General features: G+C 56.5%; 1 protein-coding gene across 1 annotated transcript in view; it reads right to left on the bottom strand.

Moving 5' to 3' along the window:
• The window catches only part of erf (Ets2 repressor factor), a 338,698-nt gene that overhangs the window by 19,389 nt on the left and 299,146 nt on the right, over window positions 1-20,163 (bottom strand). The window contains exon 3 of the mRNA XM_072469068.1: window positions 1,424-1,530. Coding sequence (XP_072325169.1) covers window positions 1,424-1,530 — 107 coding nt within the window. The remainder of the gene's footprint in view (window positions 1-1,423; window positions 1,531-20,163) is intronic.

Raw genomic sequence — 20,163 nt, 5'->3', positions numbered from 1 at the left:
CACAGAGTGGGACACACACACACACGCACACACACAGAGTGGGACACACACACACACACTCATACACAGAGTGGGACACACACACACACACACAGAGTGGGACACACACATACACAGACACACACACACACACAGAGTGGGACACACACATACACAGACACACACACAGTGTGAGACGGACACACACACACACACACACACACACACACAGAGTGGGACGGACACACACACACTGAGTGGGACACACACACACACAGTGGGGGACACACACACACACACACACACAGAGTGGGACACACACACACACACACACACAGTGGGACACACACACACACGCACAGAGTGGGGGGGGGGGCGAAATCAAAACCGAAAGCAGAAGAGAATTCGCCTTTGCCAGGTTGTGCGAGTGGGAAGAGCAGCAGCCAGAGGAACTGAGGGGGCAGTGACGAGATACAGAATGAATCAGGTGTCGGCTAGTTTCTATAGATAGCTCATCGCAGCAAATGCGGAGGTGCGGACACAACAAGGCAGTTCAGACTGCAACCCACTGTCCCCGATGAGCTCATTGCTGCGCCTCCAAACAGAGTACATTCCCCTCCCGATAGAAAAACAGGCCAAACACCAAAACAACACACAGACGTACACATTCAGCCTTTCCACTCAACAGGGAGAGGGAGGAACAGTGAGAGGCAGTAGCCACTTTTCCGAGCCCCCGCACGGCGCGTGTGACGTCAAACCAGTTCCAGGGAGATTTAGAAAAACAGTTTGTTTTTTGCAATGGTACAAGTGGCCCATCAGCCCCTCCAGCCTCTGCCGGCTCGCCAGCAGCAGGCTCCGACACTCCCTTCCCCAAGTGTATTGGTGCGTTGCCTCCCTTGCCCTCTTATTCCTTTGCCCTCCTCCGGCCTCCATCAGTTCTGTTCCCGATGCACCTCACCCCCTCTTGCTCGCAACCCCCTCAAAGGAATGCGTTGTCACACCATTGAAATGAAATGAAAATCGCTTATTGTCACAAGTAGGCTTCAATGAAGTTACTGTGAAAAGCCCCTAGTCGCCACATTCCGGCACCTGTTCAGGGAGGCTGGTACAGGAATTGAACTGTGCTGCTGACCTGCCTTGGTCTGCTTTCAAAGCCAGCTATTTAGCCCAGTGTGCTAAACCAGCCGTTTGGCTGCCATTGGTACCAGCATTGGTAATGCCATTCAGCCCCTCGAGCTCATTACACAGGAACAGGAGGAGGCCATTCAGCCCCTCGAGCCTGTTACACAGGAACAGGAGGAGGCCATTCAGCCCCTCAATACTGCTTGTTTACTGATCTACATTTTCCAAACCCATTCAGCTGCCTTAACTTCCCCAGGCCCCCGGCGAAGGCTGCCCGACTCATTGCGGTTGAAGGCTTCCCTGATCGGTGCTCCTCACTTACCCATGTCGATGAAAGGGTAGTTAACCAACACGAGCTTGTTGAAGTTAAACTTGTAGGTGAATCGTTTGCCCTTTGTTTTGTGAAGGATTCGCTTGTTGTAGTAATACCTGGGAGGAATAGAGAAACGCAGCATCTTAGAATCACCCAGCTTCATACTACAGTGGTTAGCACTGCTGCCTCACAGCTCCAGGGACCCGGGTTCAATTTCGACCTCGGGTGAGTATCCGTGCGGAGTCTGCACTTTCACCCTGTGTCTGCGCGGGTTTACTCCGGGGATTCCGGTCACATCCCACAGTGCAAAGATGTGCAGGTTAGGAGGATCGGCTATGCTAAATTGTCCCTTCGTCTCCAAAAGGTTAAGTGGTGTTACAGAGATAGGGCGTGGGCCTGGATAGCGAACTCTTTCGGAGGGTCGGTGCAGAATTAATGGGCGAAATGGCCTCCTTCTAAACTAAAGATTCTATGACTCATTCATCCATTGTGCCCACGCCTGCTGCCCCATCAGGGCCTCAGTACACAGGGAGTGCTGCACTGTCAGAGGGTCAGTACTGAGGGGGTGCTGCACTGTCAGAGGGTCAGTACTGAGGGAATGCTGCACTGTCAGAGGGTCAGTACTGAGGGGGTGCTGCACTGTCAGAGGGTCAGTACTGAGGGAATGCTGCACTGTCAGAGGGTCAGTAATGAGGGAGTGCTGCACTGTCAGAGGGTCAGTACTGAGGGAGTGCTGCACTGTCAGAGGGTCAGTACTGAGGGAATGCTGCACTGTCAGAGGGTCAGTACTGAGGGAGTGCTGCACTGTCAGAGGGTCAGTACTGAGGGAGTGCTGCACTGTCAGAGGGTCAGTACTGAGGGAACGCTGCACTGTCAGAGGGTCAGTACAGAGGGAACGCTGCACTGTCAGAGGGTCAGTACTGAGGGAGTGCTGCACTGTCAGAGGGTCAGTACTGAGGGAATGCTGCACTGTCAGAGGGTCAGTACTGAGGGAGCGCTGCACTGTCAGAGGGTCAGTACTGAGGGAACGCTGCACTGTCAGAGGATCAGTACTGAGGGAGTGCTGTACTGTCAGAGGGTCAGTACTGAGGGAGCGCTGCACTGTCAGAGGGTCAGTACTGAGGGAACGCTGCACTGTCAGAGGATCAGTACTGAGGGAGTGCTGCACTGTCAGAGGATCAGTACTGAGGGAGTGCTGCACTGTCAGAGAGTCAGTACTGAGGGAGTGCTGCACTGTCAGAGGGTCAGTACTGAGGTAGTGCTCAACTGTCAGAGGGTCAGTACTGAGGGAGTGCTGCACTGTCAGAGGGTCAGTACTGAGGTAGTGCTCAACTGTCAGAGGGTCAGTACTGAGGGAGTGCTGCACTGTCAGAGAGTCATTCCTGATGGGAGTGCTGCACTGTCAGAGGGAAGGAACTGAGGGAGCGCTGCACTGTCAGAGGGTCAGTACTGAGGGAGTGCTGTACTGTCAGAGAGTCAGTACTGAGGGAGCGCTGCACTGTCAGAGTGCCAGTACTGAGGGAGTGCTGCACTGTCAGAGTGTCAGTACTGAGGGAGCGCTGCACTGTCAGAGGGTCTGTACTGAGGGAGCGCTGCACTGTCAGAGAGTCAGTACTGAGGGAATACTGCACTGTCAGAGGGTCAGTACTGAGGGAGCGCTGCACTGTCAGAGTGCCAGTACTGAGGGAGTGCTGCACTGTTACAGAGTCAGTACTGAGGGAGTGCTGCACTGTCAGAGGGTCTGTACTGAGGGAGCGCTGCACTGTCAGAGAGTCAGTACTGAGGGAGCGCTGCACTGTCAGAGAGTCAGTACTGAGGGAATACTGCACTGACAGAGGGTCAGCACTGAGGGAGTGCTGCACTGTCAGAGAGTCAGTACTGAGGGAGCGCTGCACTGTGAGACGATCAATACTGAGGGAATGCTAGACTGTCAGAGGGTCAGTGCAGCACTGTCAGAGGGTCAGTACTGAGGGAATGCTGCACTGTCAGAGGGCCAGTACTGAGGGAGTGCGGCACTGTCAGAGGGTCAGTACTGAGGGAGCGCTGCACTGTGAGAGGGTCAGTACTGAGGGAGTGCTGCACTGTCAGAGAGTCAGTACTGAGGGAGCGCTGCACTGTGAGAGGGTCAGTACTGAGGGAGTGCTGCACTGTCAGAGAGTCAGTACTGAGGGAGCACTGCACTGTGAGTGGGTCAGTACTGAGGGAGTGCTGCACTGTCAGAGGGTCAGTGCAGCACTGTCAGAGGGTCAGTACTGAGGGAGTGCTGCACTGTGAGAGGGTCAGTACTGAGGGAATGCTGCACTGTCAGAGGGCCAGTACTGAGGGAGTGCGGCACTGTCAGAGGGTCAGTACTGAGGGAGCGCTGCACTGTGAGAGGGTCAGTACTGAGGGAGTGCTGCACTGTCAGAGAGTCAGTACTGAGGGAGCGCTGCACTGTGAGAGGGTCAGTACTGAGGGAGCGCTGCACTGTGAGAGGGTCAGTACTGTGGGAATGCTGCACTGTCAGAGGGTCAGTACTGAGGGAATGCTGCACTGTCAGAGTGTCAGTACTGAGGGAGTGCTGCACTGTCAGAGAGTCATTACTGAGGGAGCGCTGCACTGTCAGAGGGTCAGTACTGAGGGAGTGCTGCACTGTCAGAGGGTCAGTACTGAGGGAATGCTGCACTGTCAGAGGGCCAGTTCTGAGGGAGTGCGGCACTGTCAGAGGGTCAGTACTGAGGGAGCGCTGCACTGTTAGTGGGTCAGTACTGAGGGAGTGCTGCACTGTCAGAGAGTCAGTACTGAGGGAGTGCTGCACTGTCAGAGGGTCAGTACTAAGGGAGTGCTGCACTGTCAGAGGGTCAGTACTGAGGGAGTGCTGCACTGTCAGAGGGTCAGTACTGAGGGAGCGCTGCACTGCCAGAGGGTCAGTACTGAGGGAGTGCTGCACTGTCAGAGGGTCAGTACTGAGGGAGTGCTGCACTGTCAGAAGGTCAGTACTGAGGGAGTGCTGCACTGTGAGAGGGTCAGTACTGAGGGAATGCTGCACTGTCAGAGAGCCAGTACTGAGGGAGCACTGCACTGTCAGAGGGTCAGTACTGAGGGAGCGCTGCACTGTCAGAGGGTCAGTACTGAGGGAGTGCTGCACTGTCAGAGGGTCAGTACTGAGGGAGTGCTGCACTGTCAGAGGGTCAGTACTGAGGGAGTGCTGCACTGTCAGAGGGTCAGTACTAAGGGAGTGCTGCACTGTCAGTGGGTCAGTACTGAGGGAGTGCTGCACTGTCAGAGAGCCAGTACTAGGGAGTGCTGCACTGTGAGAGGGTCAGTACTGAGGAAGTGCTGCACTGTCAGAGAGTCAGTACTGAGGGAGTGCTGCACTGTCAGAGAGCCAGTACTAGGGAGTGCTGCATTGTCAGAGGGTCAGTACTGAGGGAGTGCTGCACTGTCAGAGGGTCAGTACTGAGGGAGTGCTGCACTGTCAGAGGGTCAGTACTGAGGGACAGCTGCACTGTCAGAGGGTCAGTACTGAGGGAGTGCTGCACTGTCAGAGGGTCAGTACTGAGGGAGTGCTGCACTGTCAGAGAGGCATTACTGAGGGAGCGCTGCACTGTCAGAGGGTCAGTACTGAGGGAGTGCTGCGCTGTCAGATGACCAGCACTAGGGAGTGCTGCACTGTCAGAGGGTCAGTAGAGAGGAGGTGCTGCACTGTCAGAGGGTCAGTATTGACGGAGTGCTGCACTGTCAGAGGGTCAGTACTGAGGGAGCACTGCACTGTCAGAGAGTCAGTACTGAGGGAGTGCTGCACTGTCAGAGTGTCAGTACTGAGGGAGCGCTGCACTGTCAGAGAGTCAGTACTGAGAGATGCTGCACTGTCAGAGAGTCAGTACTGAGGGAGTGCTGCACTGTCAGAGTGCCAGTACTGAGGGAGTGCTGCACTGTCAGAGGGTCAGTACTGAGGGAGTGCTGCACTGTCAGAGGGTCTGTACTGAGGGAACGCTGCACTGTCAGAGGGTCAGTACAGAGGGAACGCTGCACTGTCAGAGGGTCAGTACTGAGGGAGTGCTGCACTGTCAGAGGGTCAGTACTGAGGGAATGCTGCACTGTCAGAGGGTCAGTACTGAGGGAGCGCTGCACTGTCAGAGGGTCAGTACTGAGGGAACGCTGCACTGTCAGAGGATCAGTACTGAGGGAGTGCTGTACTGTCAGAGGGTCAGTACTGAGGGAGCGCTGCACTGTCAGAGGGTCAGTACTGAGGGAACGCTGCACTGTCAGAGGATCAGTACTGAGGGAGTGCTGCACTGTCAGAGGATCAGTACTGAGGGAGTGCTGCACTGTCAGAGAGTCAGTACTGAGGGAGCGCTGCACTGTCAGAGGGTCAGTACTGAGGTAGTGCTCAACTGTCAGAGGGTCAGTACTGAGGGAGTGCTGCACTGTCAGAGGGTCAGTACTGAGGTAGTGCTCAACTGTCAGAGGGTCAGTACTGAGGGAGTGCTGCACTGTCAGAGAGTCATTCCTGATGGAGTGCTGCACTGTCAGAGGGTCGGAACTGAGGGAGCGCTGCACTGTCAGAGGGTCAGTACTGAGGGAGTGCTGTACTGTCAGAGAGTCAGTACTGAGGGAGCGCTGCACTGTCAGAGTGCCAGTACTGAGGGAGTGCTGCACTGTCAGAGTGTCAGTACTGAGGGAGCGCTGCACTGTCAGAGTGCCAGTACTGAGGGAGTGCTGCACTGTCAGAGAGTCAGTACTGAGGGAGTGCAGCACTGTCAGAGGGTCTGTACTGAGGGAGCGCTGCACTGTCAGAGAGTCAGTACTGAGGGAGCGCTGCACTGTCAGAGAGTCAGTACTGAGGGAATACTGCACTGTCAGAGGGTCAGCACTGAGGGAGTGCTGCACTGTCAGAGAGTCAGTACTGAGGGAGCGCTGCACTGTGAGACGATCAATACTGAGGGAGTGCTAGACTGTCAGAGGGTCAGTGCAGCACTGTCAGAGGGTCAGTACTGAGGGAATGCTGCACTGTCAGAGGGCCAGTACTGAGGGAGTGCGGCACTGTCAGAGGGTCAGTACTGAGGGAGCGCTGCACTGTGAGAGGGTCAGTACTGAGGGAGTGCTGCACTGTCAGAGAGTCAGTACTGAGGGAGCGCTGCACTGTGAGAGGGTCAGTACTGAGGGAGTGCTGCACTGTCAGAGAGTCAGTACTGAGGGAGCACTGCACTGTGAGTGGGTCAGTACTGAGGGAGTGCTGCACTGTCAGAGGGTCAGTGCAGCACTGTCAGAGGGTCAGTACTGAGGGAGTGCTGCACTGTGAGAGGGTCAGTACTGAGGGAATGCTGCACTGTCAGAGGGCCAGTACTGAGGGAGTGCGGCACTGTCAGAGGGTCAGTACTGAGGGAGCGCTGCACTGTGAGAGGGTCAGTACTGAGGGAGTGCTGCACTGTCAGAGAGTCAGTACTGAGGGAGCGCTGCACTGTGAGAGGGTCAGTACTGAGGGAGCGCTGCACTGTGAGAGGGTCAGTACTGTGGGAATGCTGCACTGTCAGAGGGTCAGTACTGAGGGAATGCTGCACTGTCAGAGTGTCAGTACTGAGGGAGTGCTGCACTGTCAGAGAGTCATTACTGAGGGAGCGCTGCACTGTCAGAGGGTCAGTACTGAGGGAGTGCTGCACTGTCAGAGGGTCAGTACTGAGGGAATGCTGCACTGTCAGAGGGCCAGTACTGAGGGAGTGCGGCACTGTCAGAGGGTCAGTACTGAGGGAGCGCTGCACTGTCAGTGGGTCAGTACTGAGGGAGTGCTGCACTGTCAGAGAGTCAGTACTGAGGGAGTGCTGCACTGTCAGAGGGTCAGTACTAAGGGAGTGCTGCACTGTCAGAGGGTCAGTACTGAGGCAGTGCTGCACTGTCAGAGGGTCAGTACTGAGGGAGCGCTGCACTGCCAGAGGGTCAGTACTGAGGGAGTGCTGCACTGTCAGAGGGTCAGTACTGAGGGAGTGCTGCACTGTCAGAAGGTCAGTACTGAGGGAGTGCTGCACTGTGAGAGGGTCAGTACTGAGGGAATGCTGCACTGTCAGAGAGCCAGTACTGAGGGAGCGCTGCACTGTGAGAGGGTCAGGACTGAGGGAATGCTGCACTGTCAGAGGGTCAGTACTGAGGGAGCACTGCACTGTCAGAGGGTCAGTACTGAGGGAGCGCTGCACTGTCAGAGGGTCAGTACTGAGGGAGTGCTGCACTGTCAGAGGGTCAGTACTGAGGGAGTGCTGCACTGTCAGAGGGTCAGTACTGAGGGAGTGCTGCACTGTCAGAGGGTCAGTACTAAGGGAGTGCTGCACTGTCAGTGGGTCAGTACTGAGGGAGTGCTGCACTGTCAGAGAGCCAGTACTAGGGAGTGCTGCACTGTCAGAGGGTCAGTACTGAGGGAGTGCTGCACTGTCAGAAGGTCAGTACTGAGGGAGTGCTGCACTGTGAGAGGGTCAGTACTGAGGGAATGCTGCACTGTCAGAGAGCCAGTACTGAGGGAGCACTGCACTGTCAGAGGGTCAGTACTGAGGGAGCGCTGCACTGTCAGAGGGTCAGTACTGAGGGAGTGCTGCTCTGTCAGAGGGTCAGTACTGAGGGAGTGCTGCACTGTCAGAGGGTCAGTACTGAGGGAGTGCTGCACTGTCAGAGGGTCAGTACTAAGGGAGTGCTGCACTGTCAGTGGGTCAGTACTGAGGGAGTGCTGCACTGTCAGAGAGCCAGTACTAGGGAGTGCTGCACTGTGAGAGGGTCAGTACTGAGGAAGTGCTGCACTGTCAGAGAGTCAGTACTGAGGGAGTGCTGCACTGTCAGAGAGCCAGTACTAGGGAGTGCTGCATTGTCAGAGGGTCAGTACTGAGGGAGTGCTGCACTGTCAGAGGGTCAGTACTGAGGGAGTGCTGCACTGTCAGAGGGTCAGTACTGAGGGACAGCTGCACTGTCAGAGGGTCAGTACTGAGGGAGTGCTGCACTGTCAGAGGGTCAGTACTGAGGGAGTGCTGCACTGTCAGAGAGGCATTACTGAGGGAGCGCTGCACTGTCAGAGGGTCAGTACTGAGGGAGTGCTGCGCTGTCAGATGACCAGCACTAGGGAGTGCTGCACTGTCAGAGGGTCAGTAGAGAGGAGGTGCTGCACTGTCAGAGGGTCAGTATTGACGGAGTGCTGCACTGTCAGAGGGTCAGTACTGAGGGAGCACTGCACTGTCAGAGAGTCAGTACTGAGGGAGTGCTGCACTGTCAGAGTGTCAGTACTGAGGGAGCGCTGCACTGTCAGAGAGACAGTACTGAGAGATGCTGCACTGTCAGAGAGTCAGTACTGAGGGAGTGCTGCACTGTCAGAGTGCCAGTACTGAGGGAGTGCTGCACTGTCAGAGGGTCAGTACTGAGGGAGTGCTGCACTGTCAGAGGGTCTGTACTGAGGGAACGCTGCACTGTCAGAGGGTCAGTACAGAGGGAACGCTGCACTGTCAGAGGGTCAGTACTGAGGGAGTGCTGCACTGTCAGAGGGTCAGTACTGAGGGAATGCTGCACTGTCAGAGGGTCAGTACTGAGGGAGCGCTGCACTGTCAGAGGGTCAGTACTGAGGGAACGCTGCACTGTCAGAGGATCAGTACTGAGGGAGTGCTGTACTGTCAGAGGGTCAGTACTGAGGGAGCGCTGCACTGTCAGAGGGTCAGTACTGAGGGAACGCTGCACTGTCAGAGGATCAGTACTGAGGGAGTGCTGCACTGTCAGAGGATCAGTACTGAGGGAGTGCTGCACTGTCAGAGAGTCAGTACTGAGGGAGCGCTGCACTGTCAGAGGGTCAGTACTGAGGTAGTGCTCAACTGTCAGAGGGTCAGTACTGAGGGAGTGCTGCACTGTCAGAGGGTCAGTACTGAGGTAGTGCTCAACTGTCAGAGGGTCAGTACTGAGGGAGTGCTGCACTGTCAGAGAGTCATTCCTGATGGAGTGCTGCACTGTCAGAGGGTCGGAACTGAGGGAGCGCTGCACTGTCAGAGGGTCAGTACTGAGGGAGTGCTGTACTGTCAGAGAGTCAGTACTGAGGGAGCGCTGCACTGTCAGAGTGCCAGTACTGAGGGAGTGCTGCACTGTCAGAGTGTCAGTACTGAGGGAGCGCTGCACTGTCAGAGTGCCAGTACTGAGGGAGTGCTGCACTGTCAGAGAGTCAGTACTGAGGGAGTGCAGCACTGTCAGAGGGTCTGTACTGAGGGAGCGCTGCACTGTCAGAGAGTCAGTACTGAGGGAGCGCTGCACTGTCAGAGAGTCAGTACTGAGGGAATACTGCACTGTCAGAGGGTCAGCACTGAGGGAGTGCTGCACTGTCAGAGAGTCAGTACTGAGGGAGCGCTGCACTGTGAGACGATCAATACTGAGGGAGTGCTAGACTGTCAGAGGGTCAGTGCAGCACTGTCAGAGGGTCAGTACTGAGGGAATGCTGCACTGTCAGAGGGCCAGTACTGAGGGAGTGCGGCACTGTCAGAGGGTCAGTACTGAGGGAGCGCTGCACTGTGAGAGGGTCAGTACTGAGGGAGTGCTGCACTGTCAGAGAGTCAGTACTGAGAGAGCGCTGCACTGTGAGAGGGTCAGTACTGAGGGAGTGCTGCACTGTCAGAGAGTCAGTACTGAGGGAGCACTGCACTGTGAGTGGGTCAGTACTGAGGGAGTGCTGCACTGTCAGAGGGTCAGTGCAGCACTGTCAGAGGGTCAGTACTGAGGGAGTGCTGCACTGTGAGAGGGTCAGTACTGAGGGAATGCTGCACTGTCAGAGGGCCAGTACTGAGGGAGTGCGGCACTGTCAGAGGGTCAGTACTGAGGGAGCGCTGCACTGTGAGAGGGTCAGTACTGAGGGAGTGCTGCACTGTCAGAGAGTCAGTACTGAGGGAGCGCTGCACTGTGAGAGGGTCAGTACTGAGGGAGCGCTGCACTGTGAGAGGGTCAGTACTGTGGGAATGCTGCACTGTCAGAGGGTCAGTACTGAGGGAATGCTGCACTGTCAGAGTGTCAGTACTGAGGGAGTGCTGCACTGTCAGAGAGTCATTACTGAGGGAGCGCTGCACTGTCAGAGGGTCAGTACTGAGGGAGTGCTGCACTGTCAGAGGGTCAGTACTGAGGGAATGCTGCACTGTCAGAGGGCCAGTACTGAGGGAGTGCGGCACTGTCAGAGGGTCAGTACTGAGGGAGCGCTGCACTGTCAGTGGGTCAGTACTGAGGAAGTGCTGCACTGTCAGAGAGTCAGTACTGAGGGAGTGCTGCACTGTCAGAGGGTCAGTACTAAGGGAGTGCTGCACTGTCAGAGGGTCAGTACTGAGGCAGTGCTGCACTGTCAGAGGGTCAGTACTGAGGGAGCGCTGCACTGCCAGAGGGTCAGTACTGAGGGAGTGCTGCACTGTCAGAGGGTCAGTACTGAGGGAGTGCTGCACTGTCAGAAGGTCAGTACTGAGGGAGTGCTGCACTGTGAGAGGGTCAGTACTGAGGGAATGCTGCACTGTCAGAGAGCCAGTACTGAGGGAGCGCTGCACTGTGAGAGGGTCAGGACTGAGGGAATGCTGCACTGTCAGAGGGTCAGTACTGAGGGAGCACTGCACTGTCAGAGGGTCAGTACTGAGGGAGCGCTGCACTGTCAGAGGGTCAGTACTGAGGGAGTGCTGCACTGTCAGAGGGTCAGTACTGAGGGAGTGCTGCACTGTCAGAGGGTCAGTACTGAGGGAGTGCTGCACTGTCAGAGGGTCAGTACTAAGGGAGTGCTGCACTGTCAGTGGGTCAGTACTGAGGGAGTGCTGCACTGTCAGAGAGCCAGTACTAGGGAGTGCTGCACTGTGAGAGGGTCAGTACTGAGGGAGTGCTGCACTGTCAGAGAGTCAGTACTGAGGGAGTGCTGCACTGTCAGAGAGCCAGTACTAGGGAGTGCTGCATTGTCAGAGGGTCAGTACTGAGGGAGTGCTGCACTGTCAGAGGGTCAGTACTGAGGGAGTGCTGCACTGTCAGAGGGTCAGTACTGAGGGACAGCTGCACTGTCAGAGGGTCAGTACTGAGGGAGTGCTGCATTGTCAGAGGGTCAGTACTGAGGGATTGCTGTACTGTCAGAGGGTCAGTACTGAGGGAGTGCTGCACTGTCAGAGAGGCATTACTGAGGGAGCGCTGCACTGTCAGAGGGTCAGTACTGAGGGAGTGCTGCGCTGTCAGAGGACCAGCACTAGGGACTGCTGCACTGTCAGAGGGTCAGTAGAGAGGAGGTGCTGCACTGTCAGAGGGTCAGTATTGACGGAGTGCTGCACTGTCAGAAGGTCAGTACTGAGGGAGCACTGCACTGTCAGAGAGTCAGTACTGAGGGAGTGCTGCACTGTCAGAGAGTCAGTACTGAGAGATGCTGCACTGTCAGAGAGTCAGTACTGAGGGAGTGCTGCACTGTCAGAGTGCCAGTACTGAGGGAGTGCTGCACTGTCAGAGGGTCAGTACTGAGGGAGTGCTGCACTGTCAGAGGGTCAGTACTGAGGGAGAGCTGCACTGTCAGAGAGTCAGTACTGAGGGAGTGCTGCACTGTCAGAGGGTCTGGACTGAGGGAGCGCTGCACTGTCAGAGAGTCAGTACTGAGGGAGCGCTGCACTGTCAGAGGGTCAGTACTGAGGGAATGCTGCACTGTCAGAGGGTCAGCACTGAGGGAGTGCTGCACTGTCAGAGAGTCAGTACTGAGGGAGCGCTGCACTGTGAGAGGGTCAGTACTGAGGGAGTGCTGCACTGTCAGAGGGTCAGTGCAGCACTGTCAGAGGGTCAGTACTGAGGGAATGCTGCACTGTGAGAGGGTCAGTACTGAGGGAATGCTGCACTGTCAGAGGGCCAGCACTGAGGGAGTGCTGCACTGTCGGAGGGTCAGTACTGAGGGAGTGCTGCACTGTCAGAGGGTCAGTACTGTGGGAATGCTGCACTGTCAGAGAGTCAGTACTGAGGGAGCGCTGCACTGTGAGAGGGTCAGTACTGTGGGAATGCTGCACTGTTAGAGGGTCAGTACTGAGGGAATGCTGCACTGTCAGTGGGTCAGCACTGAGGGAGTGCTGCACTGTCAGAGGGTCAGTACTGACGGAGTGCTGCACTGTCAGAGGGTCAGTACTGAGGGAGTGCTGCACTGTCAGAGGGTCAGTACTGAGGGAATGCTGCACTGTCAGAGGGTCAGCACTGAGGGAGTGCTGCACTGTCAGAAAGTCAGTACTGAGGGAACGCTGCACTGTGAGAGGGTCAGTACTGAGGGAGTGCTGCTCTGTCAGAGGGTCAGTACTGAGGGAGCGCTGCACTGTGAGAGGGTCAGTACTGAGGGATTGCTGCACTGTCAGAGGGTCACTACAGAGGAAGTACTGCACTGTCAGAGGGTCAGTACACAGGGCGTGCTGCACTGTCAGAGGGTCAGTACAGAGGAAGTGCTGCACTGTCAGAGGGTCAGTACTGACGGAGTACTGCACTGTCAGAGGGTCAGTACTGAGGGAGTGCTGCACTGTGAGAGGGTCAGTACTGAGGGAATGCTGCACTGTCAGAGAGCCAGTACTGAGGGAGTGCTGCACTGTCAGAGGGTCAGTACTGAGGGAGTGCTGCACTGTCAGAGTGCCAGTACTGAGGGAGTGCTGCACTGTCAGAGAGTCAGTACTGAGGGAGTGCTGTACTGTCAGAGAGTCAGTACTGAGGGAGTGCTGCACTGTCAGAGGGTCAGTACTGAGGGAGTGCTGCACTGTCAGAGTGCCAGTACTGAGGGAGTGCTGCACTGTCAGAGAGTCAGTACTGAGGGAGTGCTGTACTGTCAGAGGGTCAGTACTGAGGGAGTGCTGCACTGTCAGAGGGTCAGTACTGAGGGAGAGCTGCACTGTCAGAGAGTCAGTACTGAGGGAGTGCTGCACTGTCAGAGGGTCTGGACTGAGGGAGCGGTGCACTGTCAGAGGGTCAGTACTGAGGGAGAGCTGCACTGTCAGAGGGTCAGTGCTGAGGGAATGCTGCACTGTCAGAGGGTCAGCACTGAGGGAGTGCTGCTCTGTCAGAGAGTCAGTACTGAGGGAGCGCTGCACTGTGAGAGGGTCAGTACTGAGGGAGTGCTGAACTGACAGAGGGTCAGTGCAGCACTGTCAGAGGGTCAGTACTGAGGGAGTGCTGCACTGTGAGAGGGTCAGTACTGAGGGAATGCTGCACTGTCAGAGGGCCAGTACTGAGGGAGTGCTGCACTGTCGGAGGGTCAGTACTGAGGGAGTGCTGCACTGTCAGAGGGTCAGTACTGAGGGAATGCTGCACTGTCAGAGGGTCAGCACTGAGGGAGTGCTGCACTGTCAGAGAGACAGTACAGAGGAAGTACTGCACTGTCAGAGGGTCAGTACACAGGGAGTGCTGCACTGTCAGAGGGTCTGTACAGAGGAAGTGCTGCACTGTCAGAGGGTCAGTACTGACGGAGTGCTGCACTGTCAGAGGGTCAGTACTGAGGGAATGCTGCACTGTCAGAGGGTCAGTACTGAGGGAGTGCTGCACTGTCAGAGGGTCACTACTGAGGGAGTGCTGCACTGTCAGAGGGTCAGTACTGAGGGACTGCTGCACTGTCAGAGGGTCAGTACTGAGGGAGTGCTGCATTGTCAGAGGGTCAGTACTGAGGGAGTGCTGTACTGTCAGAGGGCCAGTACTGAGGGAGTGCTGCACTGTCAGAGAGTCATTACTGAGGGAGCGCTGCACTGTCAGAGGGTCAGTACGGAGGGAGTGCTGCGCTGTCAGAGGGCCAGTACTAGGGAGTGCTGCACTGTGAGAGGGTCAGTACTGAGGGAATGCTGCACTGCCAGAGGGCCAGTACTGAGGGAGTGCTGCACTGTCAGACGGTCAGTACTGAGGGAGTGCTGCACTGTGAGAGCGTCAGTACTGAGGGAATGCTGCACTGTCAGAGAGTCAGTACTGAGGGAGCGCCGCACTGTGAGAGGGTCAGTACTGAGGGAATGCTGCACTGTCAGAGGGTCAGTACTGAGGGAGCACTGCACTGTCAGAGGGTTAGTACTGAGGGAGCGCTGCACTGTCAGAGGGTCAGTACTGAGGGAGTGCTGCACTGTCAGCGGGTCAGTACTGAGGGAGTGCTGCACGGTCAGTGGGTCAGTACTGAGGGAGTGCTGCACTGTCAGAGGGTCAGCACTGAGGGAGTGCTGCACTGTCAGAGAGCCAGTACTAGGGAGTGCTGCATTGTCAGAGGGTCACTACTGACGGAGTGCTGCACTGTCAGAGGGTCAGTACTGAGGGACTGCTGCACTGTCAGAGGGTCAGTACTGAGGGAGTGCTGCATTGTCAGAGGGTCAGTACTGAGGGAGTGCTGTACTGTCAGAGAGTCAGTACTGAGGTAGCGCTGCACTGTCAGAGAGTCAGTACTGAGAGAGTGCTGCACTGCCAGAGGGTCAGTACTGAGGGAGTGCTGCACTGTCAGAGTGCCAGTGCTGAGGGAGTGCTGCACTGTCAGAGAGTCAGTACTGAGGGAGTGCTGCACTGTCAGAGGGTCAGTACTGAGGGAGTGCTGCACTGTCAGAGGGTCAGTACTGAGGGAGAGCTGCACTGTCAGAGAGTCAGTACTGAGGGAGTGCTGCACTGTCAGAGGGTCAGTACTGAGGGAGTGCTGCACTGTCAGAGGGTCAGTACTGAGGGAGTGCTGCACTATCAGAGAGTCAGTACTGAGGGAGTGCTGTGCTGTCAGAGGGTCAGTACTGAGGGAGTGCTGCACTGTCAGAGGGTCAGTACTGAGGGAGTGCTGCATTGTCAGAGGGTCAGTACTGAGGGAGTGCTGTACTGTCAGAGTGTCAGTACTGAGGTAGCGCTGCACTGTCAGAGAGTCAGTACTGAGAGAGTGCTGCACTGCCAGAGGGTCAGTACTGAGGGAGTGCTGTACTGTCAGAGGGTCAGTACTGAGGGAGTGCTGCACTGTGAGAGGGTCAGTACTGAGGGAATGCTGCACTGCCAGAGGGCCAGTACTGAGGGAGTGCTGCACTGTCAGACGGTCAGTACTGAGGGAGTGCTGCACTGTGAGAGCGTCAGTACTGAGGGAATGCTGCACTGTCAGAGAGTCAGTACTGAGGGAGCGCCGCACTGTGAGAGGGTCAGTACTGAGGGAATGCTGCACTGTCAGAGGGTCAGTACTGAGGGAGCAATGCACTGTCAGAGGGTCAGTACTGAGGGAGTGCTGCACTGTCAGAGGGTCAGTACTGAGGGAGTGCTGCACGGTCAGTGGGTCAGTACTGAGGGAGTGCTGCACTGTCAGAGAGCCAGTAGTAGGGAGTGCTGCACTGTGAGAGGGTCAGTACTGAGGGAGTGCTGCACTGTCAGAGGGTCAGCACTGAGGGAGTGCTGCACTGTCAGAGAGCCAGTACTAGGGAGTGCTGCATTGTCAGAGGGTCAGTACTGAGGGAGTGCTGCACTGTCAGAGGGTCACTACTGAGGGAGTGCTGCACTGTCAGAGGGTCAGTACTGAGGGACTGCTGCACTGTCAGAGGGTCAGTACTGAGGGAGTGCTGCATTGTCAGAGGGTCAGTACTGAGGGAGTGCTGTACTGTCAGAGGGCCAGTACTGAGGGAGTGCTGCACTGTCAGAGAGTCATTACTGAGGGAGCGCTGCACTGTCAGAGGGTCAGTACGGAGGGAGTGCTGCGCTGTCAGAGGGCCAGTACTAGGGAGTGCTGCACTGTGAGAGGGTCAGTACTGAGGGAATGCTGCACTGCCAGAGGGCCAGTACTGAGGGAGTGCTGCACTGTCAGACGGTCAGTACTGAGGGAGTGCTGCACTGTGAGAGCGTCAGTACTGAGGGAATGCTGCACTGTCAGAGAGTCAGTACTGAGGGAGCGCCGCACTGTGAGAGGGTCAGTACTGAGGGAATGCTGCACTGTCAGAGGGTCAGTACTGAGGGAGCACTGCACTGTCAGAGGGTTAGTACTGAGGGAGCGCTGCACTGTCAGAGGGTCAGTACTGAGGGAGTGCTGCACTGTCAGCGGGTCAGTACTGAGGGAGTGCTGCACGGTCAGTGGGTCAGTACTGAGGGAGTGCTGCACTGTCAGAGGGTCAGCACTGAGGGAGTGCTGCACTGTCAGAGAGCCAGTACTAGGGAGTGCTGCATTGTCAGAGGGTCACTACTGACGGAGTGCTGCACTGTCAGAGGGTCAGTACTGAGGGACTGCTGCACTGTCAGAGGGTCAGTACTGAGGGAGTGCTGCATTGTCAGAGGGTCAGTACTGAGGGAGTGCTGTACTGTCAGAGTGTCAGTACTGAGGTAGCGCTGCACTGTCAGAGAGTCAGTACTGAGAGAGTGCTGCACTGCCAGAGGGTCAGTACTGAGGGAGTGCTGCACTGTCAGAGTGCCAGTGCTGAGGGAGTGCTGCACTGTCAGAGAGTCAGTACTGAGGGAGTGCTGCACTGTCAGAGGGTCAGTACTGAGGGAGTGCTGCACTGTCAGAGGGTCAGTACTGAGGGAGAGCTGCACTGTCAGAGAGTCAGTACTGAGGGAGTGCTGCACTGTCAGAGGGTCAGTACTGAGGGAGTGCTGCACTGTCAGAGGGTCAGTACTGAGGGAGTGCTGCACTATCAGAGAGTCAGTACTGAGGGAGTGCTGTGCTGTCAGAGGGTCAGTACTGAGGGAGTGCTGCACTGTCAGAGGGTCAGTACTGAGGGAGTGCTGCATTGTCAGAGGGTCAGTACTGAGGGAGTGCTGTACTGTCAGAGTGTCAGTACTGAGGTAGCGCTGCACTGTCAGAGAGTCAGTACTGAGAGAGTGCTGCACTGCCAGAGGGTCAGTACTGAGGGAGTGCTGTACTGTCAGAGGGTCAGTACTGAGGGAGTGCTGCACTGTGAGAGGGTCAGTACTGAGGGAATGCTGCACTGCCAGAGGGCCAGTACTGAGGGAGTGCTGCACTGTCAGACGGTCAGTACTGAGGGAGTGCTGCACTGTGAGAGCGTCAGTACTGAGGGAATGCTGCACTGTCAGAGAGTCAGTACTGAAGGAGCGCCGCACTGTGAGAGGGTCAGTACTGAGGGAATGCTGCACTGTCAGAGGGTCAGTACTGAGGGAGCACTGCACTGTCAGAGGGTTAGTACTGAGGGAGCACTGCACTGTCAGAGGGTCAGTACTGAGGGAGTGCTGCACTGTCAGAGGGTCAGTACTGAGGGAGTGCTGCACGGTCAGTGGGTCAGTACTGAGGGAGTGCTGCACTGTCAGAGAGCCAGTAGTAGGGAGTGCTGCACTGTGAGAGGGTCAGTACTGAGGGAGTGCTGCACTGTCAGAGGGTCAGCACTGAGGGAGTGCTGCACTGTCAGAGGGTCAGCACTGAGGGAGTGCTGCACTGTCAGAGAGCCAGTACTAGGGAGTGCTGCATTGTCAGAGGGTCAGTACTGAGGGAGTGCTGCACTGTCAGAGGGTCACTACTGAGGGAGTGCTGCACTGTCAGAGGGTCAGTACTGAGGGACTGCTGCACTGTCAGAGGGTCAGTACTGAGGGAGTGCTGCATTGTCAGAGGGTCAGTACTGAGGGAGTGCTGTACTGTCAGAGGGCCAGTACTGAGGGAGTGCTGCACTGTCAGAGAGTCATTACTGAGGGAGCGCTGCACTGTCAGAGGGTCAGTACGGAGGGAGTGCTGCGCTGTCAGAGGGCCAGTACTAGGGAGTGCTGCACTGTGAGAGGGTCAGTACTGAGGGAATGCTGCACTGCCAGAGGGCCAGTACTGAGGGAGTGCTGCACTGTCAGACGGTCAGTACTGAGGGAGTGCTGCACTGTGAGAGCGTCAGTACTGAGGGAATGCTGCACTGTCAGAGAGTCAGTACTGAGGGAGCGCCGCACTGAGAGGGTCAGTACTGAGGGAATGCTGCACTGTCAGAGGGTCAGTACTGAGGGAGCACTGCACTGTCAGAGGGTTAGTACTGAGGGAGCGCTGCACTGTCAGAGGGTCAGTACTGAGGGAGTGCTGCACTGTCAGCGGGTCAGTACTGAGGGAGTGCTGCACGGTCAGTGGGTCAGTACTGAGGGAGTGCTGCACTGTCAGAGGGTCAGCACTGAGGGAGTGCTGCACTGTCAGAGAGCCAGTACTAGGGAGTGCTGCATTGTCAGAGGGTCACTACTGACGGAGTGCTGCACTGTCAGAGGGTCAGTACTGAGGGACTGCTGCACTGTCAGAGGGTCAGTACTGAGGGAGTGCTGCATTGTCAGAGGGTCAGTACTGAGGGAGTGCTGTACTGTCAGAGTGTCAGTACTGAGGTAGCGCTGCACTGTCAGAGAGTCAGTACTGAGAGAGTGCTGCACTGCCAGAGGGTCAGTACTGAGGGAGTGCTGCACTGTCAGAGTGCCAGTGCTGAGGGAGTGCTGCACTGTCAGAGAGTCAGTACTGAGGGAGTGCTGCACTGTCAGAGGGTCAGTACTGACGGAGTGCTGCACTGTCAGAGGGTCAGTACTGAGGGAGTGCTGCACTGTCAGAGGGTCAGTACTGAGGGAATGCTGCACTGTCAGAGGGTCAGCACTGAGGGAGTGCTGCACTGTCAGAAAGTCAGTACTGAGGGAACGCTGCACTGTGAGAGGGTCAGTACTGAGGGAGTGCTGCTCTGTCAGAGGGTCAGTACTGAGGGAGCGCTGCACTGTGAGAGGGTCAGTACTGAGGGATTGCTGCACTGTCAGAGGGTCAGTACAGAGGAAGTACTGCACTGTCAGAGGGTCAGTACACAGGGCGTGCTGCACTGTCAGAGGGTCAGTACAGAGGAAGTGCTGCACTGTCAGAGGGTCAGTACTGACGGAGTACTGCACTGTCAGAGGGTCAGTACTGAGGGAGTGCTGCACTGTGAGAGGGTCAGTACGGAGGGAGTGCTGCGCTGTCAGAGGGCCAGTACTAGGGAGTGCTGCACTGTGAGAGGGTCAGTACTGAGGGAATGCTGCACTGCCAGAGGGCCAGTACTGAGGGAGTGCTGCACTGTCAGACGGTCAGTACTGAGGGAGTGCTGCACTGTGAGAGCGTCAGTACTGAGGGACCGCTGCACTGTCAGAGGGTCAGTACTGAGGGAGTGCTGCATTGTCAGAGGGTCAGTACTGAGGGAGTGCTGTACTGTCAGAGGGTCAGTACTGAGGGAGTGCTGCACTGTGAGAGGGTCAGTACTGAGGGAATGCTGCACTGTCAGAGGGCCAGTACTGAGGGAGTGCTGCACTGTCAGAGGGTCAGTACTGAGGGAGTGCTGCACTGTCAGTGGGTCAGTACTGAGGGAGTGCTGCACTGTCAGAGAGTCATTACAGAGGGAGCGCTGCACTGTCAGAGTGTCAGTACTGAGGGAGTGCTGCGCTGTCAGAGGGCCAGTACTAGGGATTTCTGCACTGTCAGAGGGTCAGTACAGAGGAAGTGCTGCACTGTCAGAGGGTCAGTACTGACGGAGTGCTGCACTGTCAGAGGGTCAGTACTGAGGGAGCGTTGCACTGTCAGAGAGTCAGTACTGAGGGAGTGCTGCACTGTCAGAGTGTCAGTACTGAGGTAGCGCTGCACTGTCAGAGAGTCAGTACTGAGAGAGTGCTGCACTGCCAGAGGGTCAGTACTGAGGGAGTGCTGCACTGTCAGATTGCCAGTGCTGAGGGAGTGCTGCACTGTCAGAGAGTCAGTACTGAGGGAGTGCTGCACTGTCAGAGGGTCAGTACTGAGGGAGTGCTGCACTGTCAAAGGGTCAGTACTGAGGGAGAGCTGCACTGTCAGAGAGTCAGTACTGAGGGAGTGCTGCACTGTCAGAGGGTCAGTACTGAGGGAGTGCTGCACTGTCAGA

Source organism: Scyliorhinus torazame, chromosome 12, assembly GCF_047496885.1.
Source record: "Scyliorhinus torazame isolate Kashiwa2021f chromosome 12, sScyTor2.1, whole genome shotgun sequence".
Taxonomy (NCBI): domain Eukaryota; kingdom Metazoa; phylum Chordata; class Chondrichthyes; order Carcharhiniformes; family Scyliorhinidae; genus Scyliorhinus; species Scyliorhinus torazame.
Note: the sequence above shows the minus strand (reverse complement) of the source record. Positions and strands in the feature narration are given on the sequence as shown.